The following is a 19,816-nucleotide window of genomic DNA, read 5'->3' on the forward strand; positions in this document are numbered from 1 at the left end:
TAACAGTGCAATTAAAACTGCAATTAATCACGATTAATTTCTTTGAGTTAATCGCGTGAGTTAACTGCGATTAAACACCAACCCTAGTAACTACGTCTGGCTGGCCCCCCGGGGGCCTCTAGCCTATAAAGGGTCAGCTACCCTGTTAAAAGAGTGTAAATAAAAGTTGTATTCACTAGTCTGAAACAATACAGAATACCACCTACCTTTGAACCAGGAGGAGCAGTCAAGCCTAAAAAAGCATACACTGCATTATTCTCTCTAGCTTCGAAGAAAGCTTCATAATCCTTCATGGGAGAGAAAGAGAGAGAGAGAGAAAGATTATGAGCCATCCAAAAATAATAAAGGATTAGTTCGATACAGTTTACCCAAGCCCACACTGAGAAAACTAAAACTTTTCAGGACTTGTGTGATCTAAAGCACAATTCAGAGGGTCAGTTCATATTTCCAGAACTAATTCTGGTATCCGTAAATTTAAAATGATGTACTTGCAAAAGATGCCAGCATGGCAACAGATAAACCACAAGCAGTGACAGCTTCACCAGTATGCCTTAACCTTGGGAGCACCACATTCATGGCAACTCAGTGCTTGGTCTCTCTGCTGTAACTGCTGATAACTGCGCCAGATGGAGGTGGCAAATGCTGTGGCATGGACATGGCTCTCCACAAGGACAGAGCTGAGCCCCCTAACTTGTTTCATCAGGGGAGATGTCAAAGTGTTGCTACTAATCTGAGACAGATTCAAATCAATTATTTGAAAATGAAATCTACACTTCTTTGAGTTACTAATCCTCAAGTCACAGCCTTGGCATTACACTGGCATTGTTTTCAATGATTTTGTGAATGTGAATGCTCAAAGCAAGTGGTTCTCCTCACTCTGAAGGCCAATATCTGCCTTTACACACTGCACATGTATTGGTTAAGCTTGCTTTGAGGTAAACTCAGTTAATGCACTAGCTCAGTAAACACTAGATGTATCTGCCTCATAATGTTTGGTGCTCAATTAAAGTTACAGAACTGCAACACTAACATACACAGCCACTTCTAGGGAGGAAAGGGGAGGTGGAGTATGAGGGAGAAACCACCACCACACACACACAGAGTATATTTTCTGACACACAAAATGCAAGTCTGCCCTGAGCACAGAGACTCTATGCTCATGGGTCTGATAAGTGTGGAAAGAGCTACACAATGAAACTGGTTTTGACAAACACAGTTGCAAAACACTGGCTAATCACGCTTCGGAGGCTTGTGTAAGCCACCCATCATTTCGATTACTACACACATCCCTAGCTCTGATTTCCAAAGTCACATTACAGACCTAATGTAGGCTTTTTTCCTACCCTTTCTCCCCCTTTTCACTGAAGCTGTAACACTGGTTTTCTCTGCGTCAGATGGGGATGCTTTTGATGCAAGAATCCTGGCGAGCCATCTAGCTGTGGAATGCCAGTAATACAGAGAATGCTGAGTTGTGGGTTGAAGTTAGTGAGGGAGCTGCCATTGAAGGCAGGCTGCTTCACATGCCCCTCCATCTACAGGCAGAAGCATGGGAAATGAGCTGAATCCGAATGCTGTAGACTGGAATCTGCAGGGGAATGCTGTGGGCAGGAGCAATAACCCGTGAGGCTCTGTTGCAGTTGGGAAGAGAGGGCGGAACAAGGAACTGCCAGTTTGCATGAACTGGAGATCGGAGAAGTTCGATTGCTGTTAAATTTGAATGTGTAACTTTCAGGTTTTCGTTTTTTAAATCATGTGTACAGATTTGTTAAATCCTCCCTATAGCCCTTCGGCTGATACATGCTGGGATCGTTTGCTAACAAGTGTTTTGATTGTCCTGCTTGAGCATGGTCCAGCAACCCGATTCCTAGCACAACTACTAGGAAAGCAACCCTTTCAGCTATAGAAGAGTGTGATTCTTGCATTGCAAGTTATTGCTGCATACAGTTTATAATCACAGCCTCTCTGCTGTGCATGTTGCACGTGTACACACAGAACATGCATCCCCAGGTAAAATAAGCAGGTACCAATTCATGTTTACAGTGGAACTGATAAAAATAGAAAGGTAGGTAAATTCCTGCAAGCTGAATTCTTGTGATTTGGATCCAGCTATCCAAGCTGATGGCGTCTTTCCTAATAACTGCCAAGTAGAATCATCATTCAGGAGAATTTTTGCAGTAATAGAGTGCTTGCTGCTCTCTTGGCATTTCTCCTCTAGCTGATGATTCTTTACATATAAAAAGAAACAACATCTATCTTAGCCTACTGAGCAAGTAGCTTCATCTCCCATTAACTTCAATGGAAGCCAGGGATCTCATCACCTGGTAGGATTAGAACCTATGGGAACCATACTCTAGACCAGTAGATTAGAGTACCAGAAATCTCCTGTATGATGGGTAGAAAAATCTGCCTCTCTGCCACTTGATCCATTAAATCATTTAGATAAGAGAACTGCAACAGATCTCATTTATCTGGACTTCAGTAAAGCATTTAATACTGTACCATGCAGGAAATCATTGGTGAAGCTGGGGATTAGTACAAGCATTGTAAAGTGAATAATTGATTGGATAAATGGGAAACAAAAATGGGTTGTGTTGAAGAGAGAACTATTGGGCTGGAGTAAGTACTATTGGGGTTCCCCAAGGATCAGTCTCGACACTGATCTTATTTAATATTTTCAGTAATGATCATGGCACAAAAAGTAAGTGTGCGCTAATGAAATCTGCAGATGACAAAAAGTTGGGAGGTCTTGTCAACACAGAGAAGGATCGGAGTATTATACAGGAAGATGTCAAAGTCAGATTCAAGACTCACTGAATTTGTCAGACCACTCTGCTTATTAGCAAAGCGCTTTGCCAATGCACCCAGATATATGTGAGCCTCCTGCAAAAAGCTCAAGCCAACCCATTTATACAGACAAGCCAAAGCCAATCCAACATAGGAGACAAAAGGAAGCAGAAACTGACAAATATACATACATATCTTATTTGCATACTAACGTTTACCAACCTCCTAGATCAGTAGAAGCTCTAAGTTAATTAGTTTGAGGACCCACTGTCTCACACTCCTTAATGTTTCTCTTCCTGACAACTATATTTCAACAAATCTTTCAAGCAGCATTTCTTTAATGAATTATAATTTCAATATAATTCATTCTACTTTCACAAAGACCTGGAGGACTTTGAGCACTGGAGTAACAGAAATAGGATGAAATTTAATAGTATAAAGTACAAGGCCGTGCACTTAGGGACTACTGAGAATTTCTAATATGAGCTGGGTGCTCATCAGTTGGAAATGACAGAGGAGGAGAAAGACCTGGGTTTATTAGTTCACCACAGGATGACTATGAACAACCAATGTGATGCAATCCTAGGATGTACCAGGCAAGCTATTTTCAGTAGTGATAGGGAAGTATTAATGCCATTGCACAGGACACTGGTAAACCCTCATTTGGAAAACTATCTACAATTCTGGTCACCCATGTTCAAGAAAGATGAATTCAAAGTAGAACAGGTGCAAAAAAAGCTACTAGGATCAGGGGAATGGAGAGCCTATTTTATGAGAGGAGACTACAAAGAGCATGACTTGTTTGACCTAGCAAAATGAAGGCTGAGAGGGAATACAACGGCTCTCTATAAATACATCAGGGAGGTAAACACTAGGGAAGAAGTGTTTACGCTAATGGACAAGGTTGGCATGAGAACAAGTAAGTATAAATTGGCCATGAATAAATTTAGGCTGGACATTAGAAAAAGGTTTCTAACCATCAGAGGAGTGAGGTTCTGAAACAGCCTCCCAAAGGGAATAGTGGGGATGAAGAACCAACCTAGTTTTAAGATAGAGCTTGATACATTTATGAAGGTGTTTGTATGACCGTGTTGCCTGCGATAGGAGGGGGACTGGACTTGATGACGCAGATGGTCCCTTCCAGTCCTAGGTCCCTAAATAGAGGGCTGACAGGCTCTGAGGAATGCAGCAGTGCCACTCTGGATAACATACTACTTTCTTCTTGATCTGCTGCATTCATAAACACTGAAAGCTACATCAGCAGGTGCCTCTAAAATCTAACTAGTAATGACCTAAGGAGGAGAGGACACATATATGTAACTGCTTTGCACAGCTGTGCTACAAAGCTTTAAAAATCTCCTTGTAAGGAGGAGTGGACTCTGGGATCTTCAGCTTAGTCCTACACTCAATGATATTTGAAACCATTTCCCCTAGAGAACATAGGGGCCTATACTGTAAGGTGCCAAGCGAACTCATCTCACTCAGTGGGAGCTGAGGGCACTTAACAGTTCCAGGAGAGCTCAGCACCTTGAAGGAGCAGGTCCATAGTTCCCAGACTTCTCATTGCATTACGAAACTTGAGAACCTCAAGTGTCAAGGGGCCCTTCCATGTATCAAACACGATACAACTTCAGTGCAGCACAAAGCCCTGTCAGTTTGGGCGTCCTAGCCAGAGAGTCCCTCTAATGTAGTATTTCCATTGCCTGCCACAGAAGTGATGAAAGAGAAAGAACTCATGTTGTGATATCCCTGAGGTTTTCGGATCCAGGCCACCAGTGATTCAGGAGGACTCAGCAATTAAAGGTTAAGGAAGAGAGATGGCTGAGGGCTTTAACTGCATTCTAGCCTTGAGGGGAATCTCCTCCTATTCTCTTGGAAATTAGGTTTTGGTTTTTACTTAATGTTTTTTCTAGAGCAATCAATGTAATTGCCAGTAACGCCTTCTCCCTTGTTGTTTCATGTTCATTCTTGCTCTCTTCAAGCTACATGTATCACACTTTTCTTCAGTCCTTCTCGCCAAGGTTCTGGCTGCTCAAGACCAAACTGGACTTAGCATGGCTGTGCTCCTGTAGTATATCCAAAGCTCAACTATGGGCAACTAACCAGAGGAGAGAGAACCAAATGCTCAGCTGGTCATTTGCAGAGGACACTGGAAAAACCTTTGCTCAGTACCCAACAAACAACAACAAAATACAATATAAGCAAATGCCACCAAACCAGGGAGAAGCAAAGAAGAGTCTATTATCAACTACTCTATAATTCTGTGCCAATCCTCATTACTGTATATGGAACTCTGATTCAATGGTGATCAGTACCCTAGAAATATGCATGACAGAGAGGCATCCCCCATCATTACAGTTCCATAGTTTTCTTCATTCCCTGTGCTAAACCACTGTGTAACAATGCCATGCTTCATTTGACAGCTGCAGCTCTGCAATGTAAAGGTGGCTGCTTTTCATTGGTAAAGGACATCTGTGTAGTGACCCTGCAGGTATACACATGGGCTCTGGAGTGCTGTGGGAAAGAAGGTGATACTGTATATAATTGCATGCTGTTATGAATGTTATCGGAGAGCTCTACAAAAAAGATTTCAGAGGGGTAGTCATGTTAGTCTGTATCAGCAAAAACAACAGAGTCCTTGTAGCACCTTAGAGACTAACAAATTTATTTGGGCATTCGCTCCAATCCCTCAGACAGAGACAAACACCTAGAGGATCTCTATAAAGCATTCTTAAAACTACAATACCCACCTGCTGAAGTGAAAGAACAGATTGACAGAGCCAGAAGGGTACCCAGAAGTCACCTATTACAGGACAGGCCCAACAAAGAAAGTAACAGAACGCCACTAGCCATCACCTACAGCCCCCAACTAAAACCTCTCCAACACATCATCAAGGATCTACAACCTATTCTGAAGGACGATCCCTCATTCTCACGGACCCTGGGAGACAGGCCAGTCCTTGCTTACAGACAGCCCCACAACCTGAAGCAAATACTCACCAGCAACTACACACCACACAACAGAAACACTAACTGAGGAACCAATCCCTGCAACAAATCCTGTTGCCAACTCTGTCCGCATATCTATTCAAGGGACACTATCATAGAACCTAACCACATCATCCACACCATCAGGGGCTCATTCACCTGCACATCTGCCAGTGTGATATATGCCATCATGTGCCAGCAATGCCCCTCTGCCATGTACATTGGCCAAACCGGACAGTCTCTATACAAGAATAAATGGACGTATCAGACATCAAGAAATGTAACATTCAAAAACCAATAGGAGAGCACTTCAATCTCCCTGGACACTCAATAAGAGACTTAAAAGTGGCCATTCTTCAACAAAAAAAACTTCAAAAACAGTCTTCAACGAGAAACTGCAGAACTGAAATTAATTTGCAAACTTGACACCATCAAATTAGGCCTGAATAAAGACTGGGAGTGGCTGGGTCACTACAAAAAGTAATTTTCTCTCTGTTGATACTCACATCTTCTTTCAGAGTAGCAGCCGTGTTAGTCTGTATCCGCAAAAAGAACAGGAGTACTTGTGGCACCTTAGAGATTAACAAATTTATTAGAGCATAAGCTTTCATGAGCTACAGCCCACTTCATCGGATGCATAGAATGGAACATATAGTAAGATATATATATATATATATACACACACACAAACACACAGATAAGTTGAAAGTTACCATACAAACTGTGAGAGGCTAATTAGTTAAGATGAACTATTATCAGCAGGAGAAAAAAAACTTTTGTAGTGATAATCAAGATGGCCCATTTAGACAGTTGACAAGAAGGTGTGAGGATACTTAGCTTAAGGAAATAGATTCAATATGTGTAATGACCAAGCCACTCCCAGTCTCTAATCAAACCCAAGTAAATGGTATCTAGTTTGCATATTAATTCAAGCTCAGCAGTTTCTCCTTGGAGTCTGTTTTTGAAGCTTTTCTGTTGCAAAATTGCCACCCTTAAATCTTTTACAGCTAGTGGCCAGGGAGGCTGAAGTGTTCTTCTACCAGTTTTTGAATGTTATGATTCCTGATGTCAGATTTTCTGTTGCATCTGGCATATGCTATAGTCAGAGCAGTGACTATAGCATATAGTTAGCAGCAGGATAAAGTCTGGGAAAGTCAGAATGGGGAGGCCAAGGAGAAGCTTAAAATGGTCTCTTACCCCCAGATATCGGCTATCGTTGAAGATGCGAGGGGGCAATGGATTTCCACTCGTTGGTCGGCTCTCTTCCGGGACATTCTCTCTCATCCATTTCCGGTTCTCCTCATTGGCTGCAATATCTTTTTCTTCAAATTCAATCTTGTTGGCTTCCAAGAAGCCTAACACATCTTGCTGCTGTTTTTTGATCTACAATAAAAGATGTGCAAAGGGAGAGAGGGAAATAAACTAGTCAGTGATCAAACAGAAGCTCAAAGGCAGAGCAATCTGTCTGTGCAAGTCCAAGGGTGCAGGTCACTCCGCGCGGTTACAAATTCTCTCTCTAGGCATAGTTACTGCCTTTAAGAGAAACAGTCCATTGTACATCTCTCACTCCCACTTAATATTCTTTTTAGTGTACATTAGTGCAAAGTGCCACAACGACAACCCAGGAAACCAGACCCTGCACAGAAAAGATAAAATGTGGGTCACTACTACTCAAACATTCCCTAGTGCCCAGCAGGGTGCTGCAAGCCCTGTAGTAGAGGAACTACTTCTAGTGGGGGCAGAGCAGTTTAGTCTCTATGTCCACTGAATCTGCAACTCCTCTGATGAGGCTGCCTACCAGTATTCCAAATGTGATGATAACTTGTGTGTTGAGGATACCTGTCCTCTAGGAAGTACGCTGCGACTTCTCTCCACTCTCCAAACCATTTCACATACAGCAGTGAATGGCCATCAGATAGAACTACTTTCAACCACTACCAAAACTTGGGCTGCCCTCCTAATGTATTTCTTTGCTGGTCTAAGATTAGCACATTCTATAATATACTGGATTGATTAGTGGCTGACCTGTATATGGATAAGAGTCTTACTGCAACCATCAGCCAAGAAAGTAAAAAAAAAAGTATATAGGCCTCTCTCCTGATTTCTTTCCCAACGGTTACTCCTGGTGAATTCTGTGGGATTGTGCACTCGCAGAAAATGGCAGGGAAGCAAAGGGAAGCTGGGGGGAGGGGTCATGGGCGCAGTTCTAGGGGGGGAGACTGCCCCTCAAACAGAGGCAAGGCATTAGGGGGGGCACATGGGGTTGCATGTCACTCTTCCCTCCCCCCCCATTTCTGCAAGTGCAGAGCTGCCCAGCTGAAAGAGGCTGCATCTGGGCTCCGCTGAACCCTGCCTCCTGGGTCCTAGTGCCAATCATGCTCCCTTTCTGTGTGCTGTGAGCCTTCCTGTTTTCTGTGCAACAGTGAGTGCCCACGATGGAGGAAAAGGCAGTGGGGAAGGAAGGAAGAGTGGAATAGGGCATGGGAGAGGGAAGAAGAGGGGAAAGAGGGGAAGGTTGCGGGAGGGAGGTTGCGGGCAGGCAGGATCCCGGCATGCAGCGTCCCTTCGGCAGCAGCTGGGGCTTCCCCGTTAAGCAGGCACTTTGAACCCTCACCTTGACAGGCCCTATTCTCCTACACCTGGACCCCTCTGACGAGCTCCCCAAACCCAGACTCTGACCCCACTGATCCCCAACCAGCTGCACCTGGACCCCCCCCCCCATCAAGTCCCACACACGGAGCCCCCCACACCCAGATCCCCTGCTGAGCCCCAATCACCTGGATCCCCCGCAAAGTCCTATTGTCCCTGCACCCGGAACCTCCCAATGAGCCCCTGTGCATCCAAATCTACCACTGAGCTGCCCTTACCCAGACTGCCCCACACAGAAACCTCTCACCCCCACACTTGGATCCTGCTGGGCTGAGCCTGCCCAGCCACACCTGGTGCAGAGAGGCAGGGCCCCGGGGTGTTTCTGGGGTAGGCCCAGCCCTTGCACTGTGTCAGGGTCGGGTGCAGCCTCACTGCCAAGTCCCTGTACTGGGGGATGTGGGGGCTTCAGGGTGATCTCCCACATCAATGCAGCCAGTGGCCTGTGATCCCCACTGCCATGCTGGAGTCACATTTATTGATAAATAAAATTTGAAGAATTTTAAAATATTGAGTGCATAATTTATTTTTTTTGGCGCAGAATTCCCTCAGGAGTAAATGGTGCACGTGTGCAGCCCACTGCTATATCTGTAGGCACAGGTATGTCACAACCCATCCTTCAAAATCAGGTATCATTTGAATTTCCCCTTAATTCCCTTGAAAACAAATAGAGCCCTACAAAATTGTAACCCATTGTTTCTAACACTCCAGGGATTACAGACAGGAATGAGAATAGTCCCTCAGAGAAATCAAATATTGTCCAAAGAAGAGCTGAATCCAAATGCTAGATATTTGTATTGTATTCAACACACGTGTGTTTGAGTCAACATGGAGGATTACTGGAATGTAAAAACAAGGCCCTCAAAGGACCACAAGCTCAGAAAATTCAAAACCCATTTTTCTTCTGTACTTCAGAAGTTGGAGACTCAAGGTATACGCCACACCATCACATAATGCAGAGTAATTTAACAATCATTGCCTATAATGAAGAGTTGCTTCTCAGCAAGCCTGACTAAGCCCCTTGCCTGTTACACTAAGAGTTGAGTCTCTTTCAAAGATATCATTCCGTTTGGCTTCCCATATGATTTACAAGACATCCTTTGAAAGGCATTGTACATGTACACCTGTGAGTATTCTATACACAAACAGACAACCAAAATATTCCCTCTGGCTCTTGAGCTAGAAGAGATTCTTATTGTAAAAGATGCATGCATCAATATACCAGGGCATATTTTTAAATTAGGAGGTTACACTGAGAAAGACATTTTTTTAATTTCACATTTTAGTCAATTATATCTGTCCAAAAACAAAGGGAGGTTGGTGGTCTTGCGGAGGCCATACCAATATGTCTAACGATTATCCAGGTAACTGTAGTTTATTAACTACAGTCAAGTTTGCTGAGGAGGTAGTTCATGGTGCAAGCCTCTGACTTAAAATACACAGACCCACAGCAATTACAGGTTCAAGTTCCAGGAGGATTGACTCAATCTTTCATCCTTCTGAAACAGACAAACTGAGGACCATACAGCTTACTATGTGTGGATCTTTCAGCTAAGACCCTACAACACAGAGGTCCTGTTTGCTCAGCGATTACACTGAAGACCCGTTGGCAATTTCCATAAGATATGAGGCTTGCTCAATTGTTTTTGGCCTAAAAACCTCTCCTCCCACCACTTCTGTGCAGTGTGCTGACTGGCTGCTATCCCTCCACTCCAGAGTTGGCCAAGTTTCAGCAGTGCTATACAGGTGTCTCTTGGGAAGGGCTTTGTGACGCCCATTAGAATGAGTGGTGCTACACATCAGATACTGGGTGAAATCCTGACCGTAGTGAAACCAGTGGAAGTTTTCCATGGACTTCAGTGAAGCCAGGATTTCACCCACCATGTTTATCATCATTGTTCAAGTATTCTACAACAATCCTTATTCCCAGGAAATATACTTCTGATATTACATCCACACAAGCAATGGGAACATGTCCATGTACGTGGTGGGGGAAGAGGGTTACAAACTCCTACTCTTTTCACAATTATTTTTTCCTTCTGTCTGTTGTGAATTACTCAGAGCTGGGCTTTTCATCCCTGCCTTCATTTCAAGGGAAAACTTTAAAGGAAGTGTATGGAGCGAACAAGATCCATTCACATCCAATCCAGTGCCGCCCCTATGCTCCCACGTGACACCAAGTGGAAACAGGGATCTCTACTGTGAAAGATTTTGACGGCTTCACATGAAAGTTGGCCTTGATTATTGTCATTCATGAAATATTAGTTTCCTGATCAAGAGACTTCTTCTGTTTACGCTCTGGTTTGCTTCTTTATGATTATACCCGGATGAAGGAGACTGTTTTCAAGGATAGGTATGAGTTATAACGAAAAACCATGATTTAACAGTAAATTTGCCTTCTTCGTACTGCTTCTTTCCCAGTGAAAGCAGCTGAAGCCCTGGCTTTAGCCTAATTAGTGCATACTGACAAAAGCTGAACTCCATACAGATGTTGAATTACTTCTAATTCAGGTCAGATACCAGACTCCCCAAGCAGCCTGTCCATATATGGACAAGTAAAAACACACAAACCCTCAAACAAGCAGATATGAGGTCAGTGGACAGGCATAGGAGCTCCAAATATGGTAGCTGAGCTCCCCGGCTTGCAATAGGACGTTTAAAAAGAAAGCAACAGCCACAAACCCTAGCTGACTGTAAGATCTCAGATCAGAACATAATGCCTATTAGACCATTTACTTTAGAGCAGGGTTTGTATATTTTATAGTTTGCTTTGGGGAGTAAAAGTTGGACTCTTTAAGCACACAGGGTTGAGTTTCTGAGGTATTTAAAGGGAAAATAGCTACCACAGAAATACATAAGATGTCTAGCCATCAGAATACAGCATCTCAAAAGATGCCATTGAACTTGGTTGTGTAATTTCATATCTAGACAATTCTAAAGCATCTATTTACTCAAATTTTAGTGGTTCCTTTGTAGCCATTAAAATTCATTGTATGTCGATCCATAATATGGTGCAGTTCCATGTTTAGCTAGATATCACTTAAAAATCCCAACAGTTTATTTATAATAACAGCACTTTAAAATCATCAGAGGGCGCCCACTGCTGTAGTCTTGAAGAAGGCAATAATGTTCCCCTGACTTCATCAGGAGAGCGGCTTGCCTGGAGACTGCAAAATCCAAAGCAATAATTATGGCTCAGAATATTGAGTCAGTGGAGTAGTTCATAAACAGGATTAAAATCTGGATGCGAAAACTAAATATGACAATATTGCTGTGCATTAGCTGAAAAATCACTGCTAAAAATAAATAAAATGGTCAGGTTAATACCACCTGGTGGAAGTAGTTCACATTCTAGGTTAAGCACAAAAGCATTTTTCAACAGGCTGGCATCTGCCTCCAAGAGAGAATGGAAGGAGAAAAAGGGAGGCAGAGAGGAGATTCTTCTCAGCCAAGTTATAAAGACCTAAAAAAAAGGTTTTAAGTGTTGCATTTTCCCCACAAATGTTCTAAAGGGCACTTTGACAAATGCCAACCTTGAATAGCAGAGTGGCCTTTATAACTGTGGGCTGAGAAGAGTACCTAATGCACTGTACTGGCCTGGGTGGATGATCAGGGCATTTGCTTACTTTAACAAAAACAAAAAACTCTGGATTCTCCATAACTTAGCCATTAACAGCTTACAAAAACTGATCTAGACAATTTCCAGTAGCCTCAGTTCCTTCATCTTCACCAAGGATGAATATAAACAGACCCTAATTGGAGAGAGAACTTTAAAATCTTTCAGTAAAGATTCACAAAGCCACCACCTTACTCTCTTACCAATCTCCTGTTAAAACCTACCTCTGCCGTAAATGACAACAAATCTCTACCATCTGGAGGCTTCTAAGATTATCACAAACTTCTATCGCTAGTTTATGCAATCATGCCCACCTGTATTGTTACCTCATCACCCCAAAATCCCACTTTGCCTGTTTACTCTCCAGTAGTATCTTGTCACAATCCTAGATGGTGAGCTCTCTGGCACAGGGACTGTCTTTAACTCTTTTGTTCCGTGCCTAGCATAATGGGGTCTTGATCCCTGCCTGGGGCCATCAAGGTGCTACTGCAATATAAATAATAAAATGTCCTCCAAGTACCATTCTTTATTTTAGGCATCCAATACTCTTCACCAGATATGTAAATCATACAGACAGCACAACTGTGCAGAGGTGCTGAATGCCTACAGCTCCCATCGACTGCAAAGTTTAGCTATGAATCACCCATTGAAGTCAATGGGAGTTGTAGGTGCCCAGCACCTCACAGTACCTGGGCCAAGAAAGATGACATGTTTCCAATATTTGAGGGGAAGATTTTATTCATATTATGTGTCTGTGAGATACACCTGTCTGTTGTCTCAGTGTTTCCTTGTGCTCCCATGTCTGTCTGTATCCACCTGTTGTCTCTTGTCTTATACTTAGATTGCACACTCTTTGGGGCAGGGACCATCTCTTTATTCTACGTTTGTACAGCACCTAGCACAATAGAGTCTTGGTCCATGGCTGAGGTCCCAGGTGTTACTGCAATACAAAAACAACAATATTCTTGATTTCTTTTGCCTTATCTATGAAGGTGAAAAAAACTGCAGCTGCTGGGGAGGAAAAAAAGTGTATATTAGGCTAGGCCAGGCGTGATGGAGAAGGCAGTCAGAAAGTAAGAGTCTCAGCACTGCTGTCAGTCACCCTTCTTGAGATGGGAAATAGTTCTATTTCCAAGGCAGCTGACCATAAGAGTTCCCCTTGAGCAAAAACAAGTGACTGCTGCTGGAGTGGTTGGTGGTTTGCCAGTGTGGAGTATTAGGGTGTAATCTAAGCCGTCAGAACCTAACTCATTTTACTCTATCTGATCCGTACAGTCAACACCGCCTTCCCAGTTCCTAAAACAAACATTTCAACCACAGTGACAGGATGCTTGCATAACTGTATGAATGCCAGAATTACTCCTGATCGACATCATCTCAATGACTGGGTACAGTTGTTGCAGAGCTGCCAACTTTCATTATTCTATCACATCATTTTATGTGCTTTTAAAAAAAAGATTCTCTTGATTTCAGATGCTCACATACTACAGCAATGTAAGTACCTAGCTACACCAATATACACTGCAGCAATCTCACTAAGTTTTGACTCATTCTAAAGGGCCACAGTCTCCTATTGTTTTCAGTAGGCCAAAAGCTAGGTAATCCTTCAATAAAGATGACAGTCCTAATGTCCACGTGTGGACCACGCAGGAGACAAAAGCCTGAGACGCTGGGAAAATACACTCTGAAAATCAGCTCTTTTTCCCGGCGTCTCAAGTTGGACATGCAAAAAATGGAGGCACCCAAAATCACCTGCCACTTTTGAAATTGTTGGGCTTAGTATAGTCAATGGCTGTCATGTTTAAATCATGTTAGATGTCATGGTTAAGCATAACCTGCTAACATGATGTTAAACACAACTGTCCTTGTCTACGAGTGCAGAGACATGTTTACCCTTTCCCAGCCCAGAAGATACATGGGAATGGATGTGGAAGGGAAGGGACAGTAGAGAGACTGAAGAGAGATACTAAAGGAATGGGGTGATCGTGAAAACGTGGAGTGCAGGAGGGAGGCTGAGGAGAGATAAATGTGGGGCAGCAGCACAGAGACTGAGGAGTGTACAGGGGAATGTGAAGACAGAGAAGGTAAGAGAAATATAAGGTGGGAGGGAGATTGTGGGACAGTCATGGGGGGAAGCGGAATGTGAAGTTGGAGAAAAGGAGAGGAAAGGTGGGGGCTGAGTGAATGTTGCATGCAAGCTGGACACAGAAAATTGATGGGCAGAGAAAAAATGACAGTAACTGAAGTCCCAATCTGAAGTAGCCATGAGGAAGGCCTGCGTTTGTGTATGCTCCTTTAAGGATGAACAGTCAATTTAAAATGATCACAAAGTGGGGGGAGTGGTCTTTCCCTAAACAATCAGTCACTGGGCAGAACAGAATGAAAAGTGATTTATTATGCTTTTTTAATCTCCATTTTTAAGCCAGACTCACAATTTTTGACTGCTGATAATACTGCTCTCACAAAAGTTATGTTTTTTTCCTTAGCATTTCCTATCTAGATGATTTTACTTTTCTTCCCCATTAAAACACACAGTTGCCTAATCTCAAAAACACCTCTGCTTCTGCTTTTCAGCGTGACATTCATTCTGCAAAATATCTAGAATTACAAAAATTAGAGGAAATCCTACACTTGTTGCTCATGTTCCTAAGGCAGTGCTGAAAGGAATAATTTAACCACATTAATTTATTTCCCTGTTTGACTTCATCTTTCATTCTCTATTCTAATGAAGGAAATACCCTTCCATTAGGTCTTATTTAAAAATGGTTGGATGTTATGCAAACTACTGTTATTATGAAACTGGAACCTTTGGAACTCAAAATCTGCATTAAAAACATTACAAGTCCACCAATTCTTCATTCCTAGTTCATTCAGACCACTCACTCAAGTTAATGGAAGTTTTGGGAGCACAAGAACGCTTTGTTACTGTGCTCCGGGATGATGTTTAAATAGTCCGTTCTCTAATTCATTAAAAAAAAAAAAAAAGCTTCATACTTCTCCCAGAGCATTTTTTATTACTTGACAATCTACTATAATCTCATTCCTGTGATGAGCACGCACACACACACACACACACACACGCACAGAGTGAAATTAAAATTATATACATACTAAAAACTGGTTTAAGAGATCTTAAGCTTTTAACATAACACATGCATAGACAAACATTATGTTTGAGAGCTATTCACTATGAAAATACCAGCCCCTCATTTGATTACTAGCAGGACCCTAAACTAATGATTCTGAGTTTTATTCTGCAACAGCTGACGCTCTCACTGAAGCAAGAGAAACCCAGATTTCAGCAGGCAAAAAGCCCGACAAGACCATCTTACAAATGGATTTATTTAGAATTTAAGTCTACACCTATATTTGATCAGTCATTTGTCAAGTGAAGCAAGTATTGCAGTTCACTAGAGAAAAGCACCTCTGAAAGAGCTGGACAAAGCAGCAGACTTGAAAGCGTTGGAACAAAGCACTGTCATGCTGCCTCCACCAAAAAAGGTCCCTTAGCCTGTGATAAATCCATATATTAGGGGTACATATGCTAGTAGAGAGGAGAGGTGAGGACCTGGGGGACAGCTACAGTCTGACACTGTTTAGGACTGCTCAGTTCTGGTCAGCTTTACACCACTGCAGATGCTGTCAAAGCCACAGGAAAAGCTTAACTATGTAGGAGCACAGGCCCAGAATAATGTAAGGGGACTGTTGCCCCCTTACTAACTTTCAGTGGGGGTGTTTTAGTTGCTAGCTCCCAGTACTAAAAAGGGGGAAGGGTCGATGGGGAATCAGGACCCTGAGACTGACAGCCCCCAGGAACAATGGGGAGAGGCCAATGTTCCAGGTCAGCCTGAATGACAGAGAGAGCAGGCTAATCAGGGAGTCAGGAGGCCATGGAGGTCCTGTCCTCCGTGTGAGCTGGATTTGCCTGGGTCAGACAGAGTGGGGCTGAGCTAAGGAGAAAGCAGGGGCCCAAGCTAAGCTGGAGAGCAGAGCTGTGCCAGATCCAGAGGGACCAGAAAAGCAGCCCAGAGAGAGCAGACCCTGTCCTGGGAGCAGAGCTGCAGCAACCAGAGCCAGAGGGGCCAGAAAAGCAGCCCAAGAAGCAGGTCAGTGCTGGGAGCAGAGTCACAGAAACAACCTGCAGAGCAGACCTGTCCTGGGAGCAGAGCTGTAGCAACCAGAGCCAGAGGGGCCAAAGAAGCAGCCCAGGGAGCTGGAGGCAGAGCAGCAGAAGCAGCAGCAGTGCAGAATGGTGGAGCTGTGGCTGGAGCAGTCCGGAGCTGGGTGTGGTGAGCAGCTGGGGAGAGCGAGGGGCTGGGCAGCGGGCCCAGCACAGGGAGATGCCTCAGCCAAGAGGCTCTACAGGCCAGGCTTGGATCGTAACCCCGACAGGGCGGGGGCGACACTGGGAAGAAGGGTCCTACCACTTAGAGCCTGAGAGTATGTGGCCATCACCAGAGCAAGTATCCAACCCACAGTATCCCTACAGCACACCCAGGGCCTGAGAAGAAGGCGTGAGACTTACAAGGAACAGACTGTGAACTGCCCTGACATTCCAGAGACACTGTTTGTGATGTTCCTTGCCACAGAGCGGGTTGATGTGTTTCCTTTAACCTTTCCCATTTTTCCTTATTCTTTGTAAAATTAATTGTTGATTAAATAACTTGCATTTGCTTTAAATTGTATGTAATGGTCAGTGGGTCAGAGAAGTGCCCAGTGCAGAGAGAGTACCCCGAAGTGGGGACACCCTAGCCCCTGTCCTAGGTGACCACAGCAGGGTTGGGGGTCGAGCCCCCCAGGAATCCTGGGCCCAGCCTTGTTGGGGTTACGCCGGACAGGAGAGTGGAAGGCGAGTCCTCAAGGGCAGGGAGGCCACTGGGTAAAGGAAGTGGGAGTGAGGACTCAGATCCTTTCGCGAGTCCACTTCACCGGGATAGTACAGAAGCCAGGAAAGTTCCCCACAATAGCTGGACTATTCCCCCACTTACAATAGCAAAGGAATGACTGCAGAATATTTCTGTTTAACAAATGGGAAAACAATGGATTATTATTCCACTACCAATTTTGTTCCCTGGAAGGAACAGAGGGCCACTCCTAACAGTATTTTGCTGCAAGGAAAGGTTTATTTTCTATTTGTTAATTATTCATTTATCAAAGTGAGCTTCAGAGAGATTCCCGTTATATCTAGTAGGACTTTGACACATCCAGGGAGTACGATGAAAAGAACAGTATTTTGTACCTTTGTATAAGGATTCCATTTTTTTCAAGTCTCCCTATTTCTCTGTTTATAAACCAATTCACAGCACACAGTGTAAATCTTCTGGAAATCAATTCACGAACCAATGGAACCTTAAGTAATTTTATGGATTGAGTGGTGCCACTGAACTCATGTTTGGATAACTCAATGAGACCGCTTATGTCCATAAAGTTCCTCTCATGCATAAGTATCTGCAGGATTGGAGCCTAGGTTATATCAGGTGCAGTTAGCATATTCTAACATTATTCTATTTCATTAGTTAAGGGTGATGTATCCCAATCTCTATGAATGGAAGTGACCCAAGGTCATATTTGTAACTATTGATAAAACTGGCTCACCTTGTGAGGATTTAAAATAATTTGATTAGAAAAAGATTACATACATATAAAATTAACACTGAAAATTAACCTTCCGCTTCTGTGCCAGATCATCAGCTGGTGGCGCTTTGTCAATTTACACCAGATGAGGATTTGTAGAGCCCTGCGTTGATACAAAATTTGTATCTGCATCCAATCCATGATCTGCAAAAATGATCCATGGATTTGCAGGGCTTTAGATATAAAATTTGGATCCACATCCATCCTCAATACGCAAAAATGGTCCATGAATATACAGCAGATAGCCGCAGATTTAAAGGGCTCTAAAAATCTGGCCTAGAATGTCTCATGATTAACTCCATTTTCTTCTACCCGACACACTTGAGGGCATCCTACATTTTATTACTTTTCTGCCAGCATCATGAAACATGATATAGAACTGCATACACTGCTCTGAATTCACACAATTCCTCTACTGATTTCAGGACCACAGGGACTTGAATAGGCTTCTCAAATTGCAGATTCCCATGCACTCCAAAACCTTAAAAGGTTCATCCATAACTAAGTTCTAGACCCTCTAATGTAATACATTCAAGTTATCAGTGATGATGAAATTAAAATCGAAACATGTCACTCATTCAGTTTTTTCAGTGTCATATTTTTAATGAATGATGCCTCCTGCAGGATTTGATAATATTTTAAAACATTTTTTTGATAAAGAGGTTTTAAATAGGATGAGATCTGATTTATATAGGAAGGCAAAAAAAAAAAAAAAATGCTCCCAAGTCCTCAGATAGAGTTAACATTTATACAAAGTTCAATAGCTCCCAACAACTGTTGATCCTTTAAATTTTGATATCAGGGCTGTCAAAAATTAACAAAAATTAATTGTGCAATTAATTGCACTGTTAAACAATTTGATTGGTTTATTATTTTTACTGTGCAAATATTTGTAATAAAAATATACACTGATTTCAATTACAACAGAATACAATTTATATGAAAATGTAGAAAAACACCCAAAATATTTAACAAATTTCAATTTGTATTCTATTGTTTAATAGTGTGATTAAAACCGCAATTAATCACAATTAATTTGAGTTAATCGCGTGAGTTAACTGCGGTTAATCGACAGCCCTAATATATATAAGTAAATCCCCGTACTACAGCACCGCTCTTTCAATCGCTGCAACAGAGGGGATAATACTGAGAAACCCTGTTCCTTGAAAAGGAAAATTATGACAAAGAATACTGTACCAGTGCCAAGACAAATTAATCTGCCACAGGGAATCAAGCCAGACTGAGGTCTTAACTGTGTGTTGTACATTAGACTAACATTCCAAAGAACACTAGAAATGTACTTACAGATCCAAGTCAATAATACACATTGCAAACTGTCCAGCTGAGAACAACTGCTGTGCTTCAGTCTTACTTCAACGGTTAAACAAGGGCAGCACTAAGCAGTCCAAGAAGTTAACCAGCATGGCAATAACCAATAAAGCCAAATATTCTTATTTTAAAAGTTCATACCAATTTTCTAGTGTCACTGGCGACAATTTGTCAGATTTGGCTACCTCTGTTGCACAGTGAATGCTACTCTAACTAGTTAAAAATGTGACTGTTCAAACCCGTATTTTGATAGGGAAAAAAAATCTGCTTTTTGCACTTTGCATCCTGTTTCTGATACACTAGTGTCCTCCTGCTCCCATCACATAGGTTGCTAAAGCAGAAACTAATACCTGCAAATCAGTTGCAAAGAAGGTTGATGGAAGTTTATAATTTTGTCTTCAAGTACAACACAAGTATGAAAGTTCAGAAGCATGGCAGCTGAGTTAAGCAATTAAAGGTCATGGATTCCTAGAGGCCCCCTCAAGTCTGTCCTCCACCAGTGATAACATAACTCCAAGACTCCCTTCTGAGAACGAATATTTGTAAGCAGAATCCATTCCTTGCCTGCATTAGAATTGTCCCCACTTTATTGCTATAATATTCAAGGAAAAGACAGTTACCTGTTTCCATAACTGATGTTCTTTGAATGTGTTGCTCACATCCATTCAACTTAGATGCGTGTGTGCTCGCCACATGCACCGGTGCCGGAAGTTTTTCCCTCAGCAGGATCCATAGGGGACTGGCTCTGGCGCCCCCTGGAGTGGCATGCATATGCTGCTGCATATAGGGCACTGCCGGACCCCCCACCCTCAGTTCCTT

The 19,816-nt window shown here is 42.8% G+C and overlaps 1 protein-coding gene across 2 annotated transcripts in view; it reads right to left on the reverse strand.

Annotated features, from left to right (window-relative positions):
- SH3BGRL (SH3 domain binding glutamate rich protein like) overlaps positions 1-19,816 on the reverse strand; it is a 167,169-nt gene that overhangs the window by 11,634 nt on the left and 135,719 nt on the right. The window contains exons 2-3 of one of the 2 annotated variants that reach the window (XM_048865079.2): positions 6,970-7,155; positions 207-287 (exon numbers count right to left, since the gene is read on the reverse strand). In XM_048865079.2, the coding sequence (XP_048721036.1) occupies positions 207-287; positions 6,970-7,155 (267 nt within the window). Of the gene's footprint in view, positions 1-206; positions 288-6,969; positions 7,156-19,816 lie in introns of those variants that run through there. The other variant, XM_048865076.2, reaches the window with a different exon arrangement.

Source organism: Caretta caretta, chromosome 9 (assembly GCF_965140235.1).
Source record: "Caretta caretta isolate rCarCar2 chromosome 9, rCarCar1.hap1, whole genome shotgun sequence".
Taxonomy (NCBI): Eukaryota; Metazoa; Chordata; order Testudines; family Cheloniidae; genus Caretta; species Caretta caretta.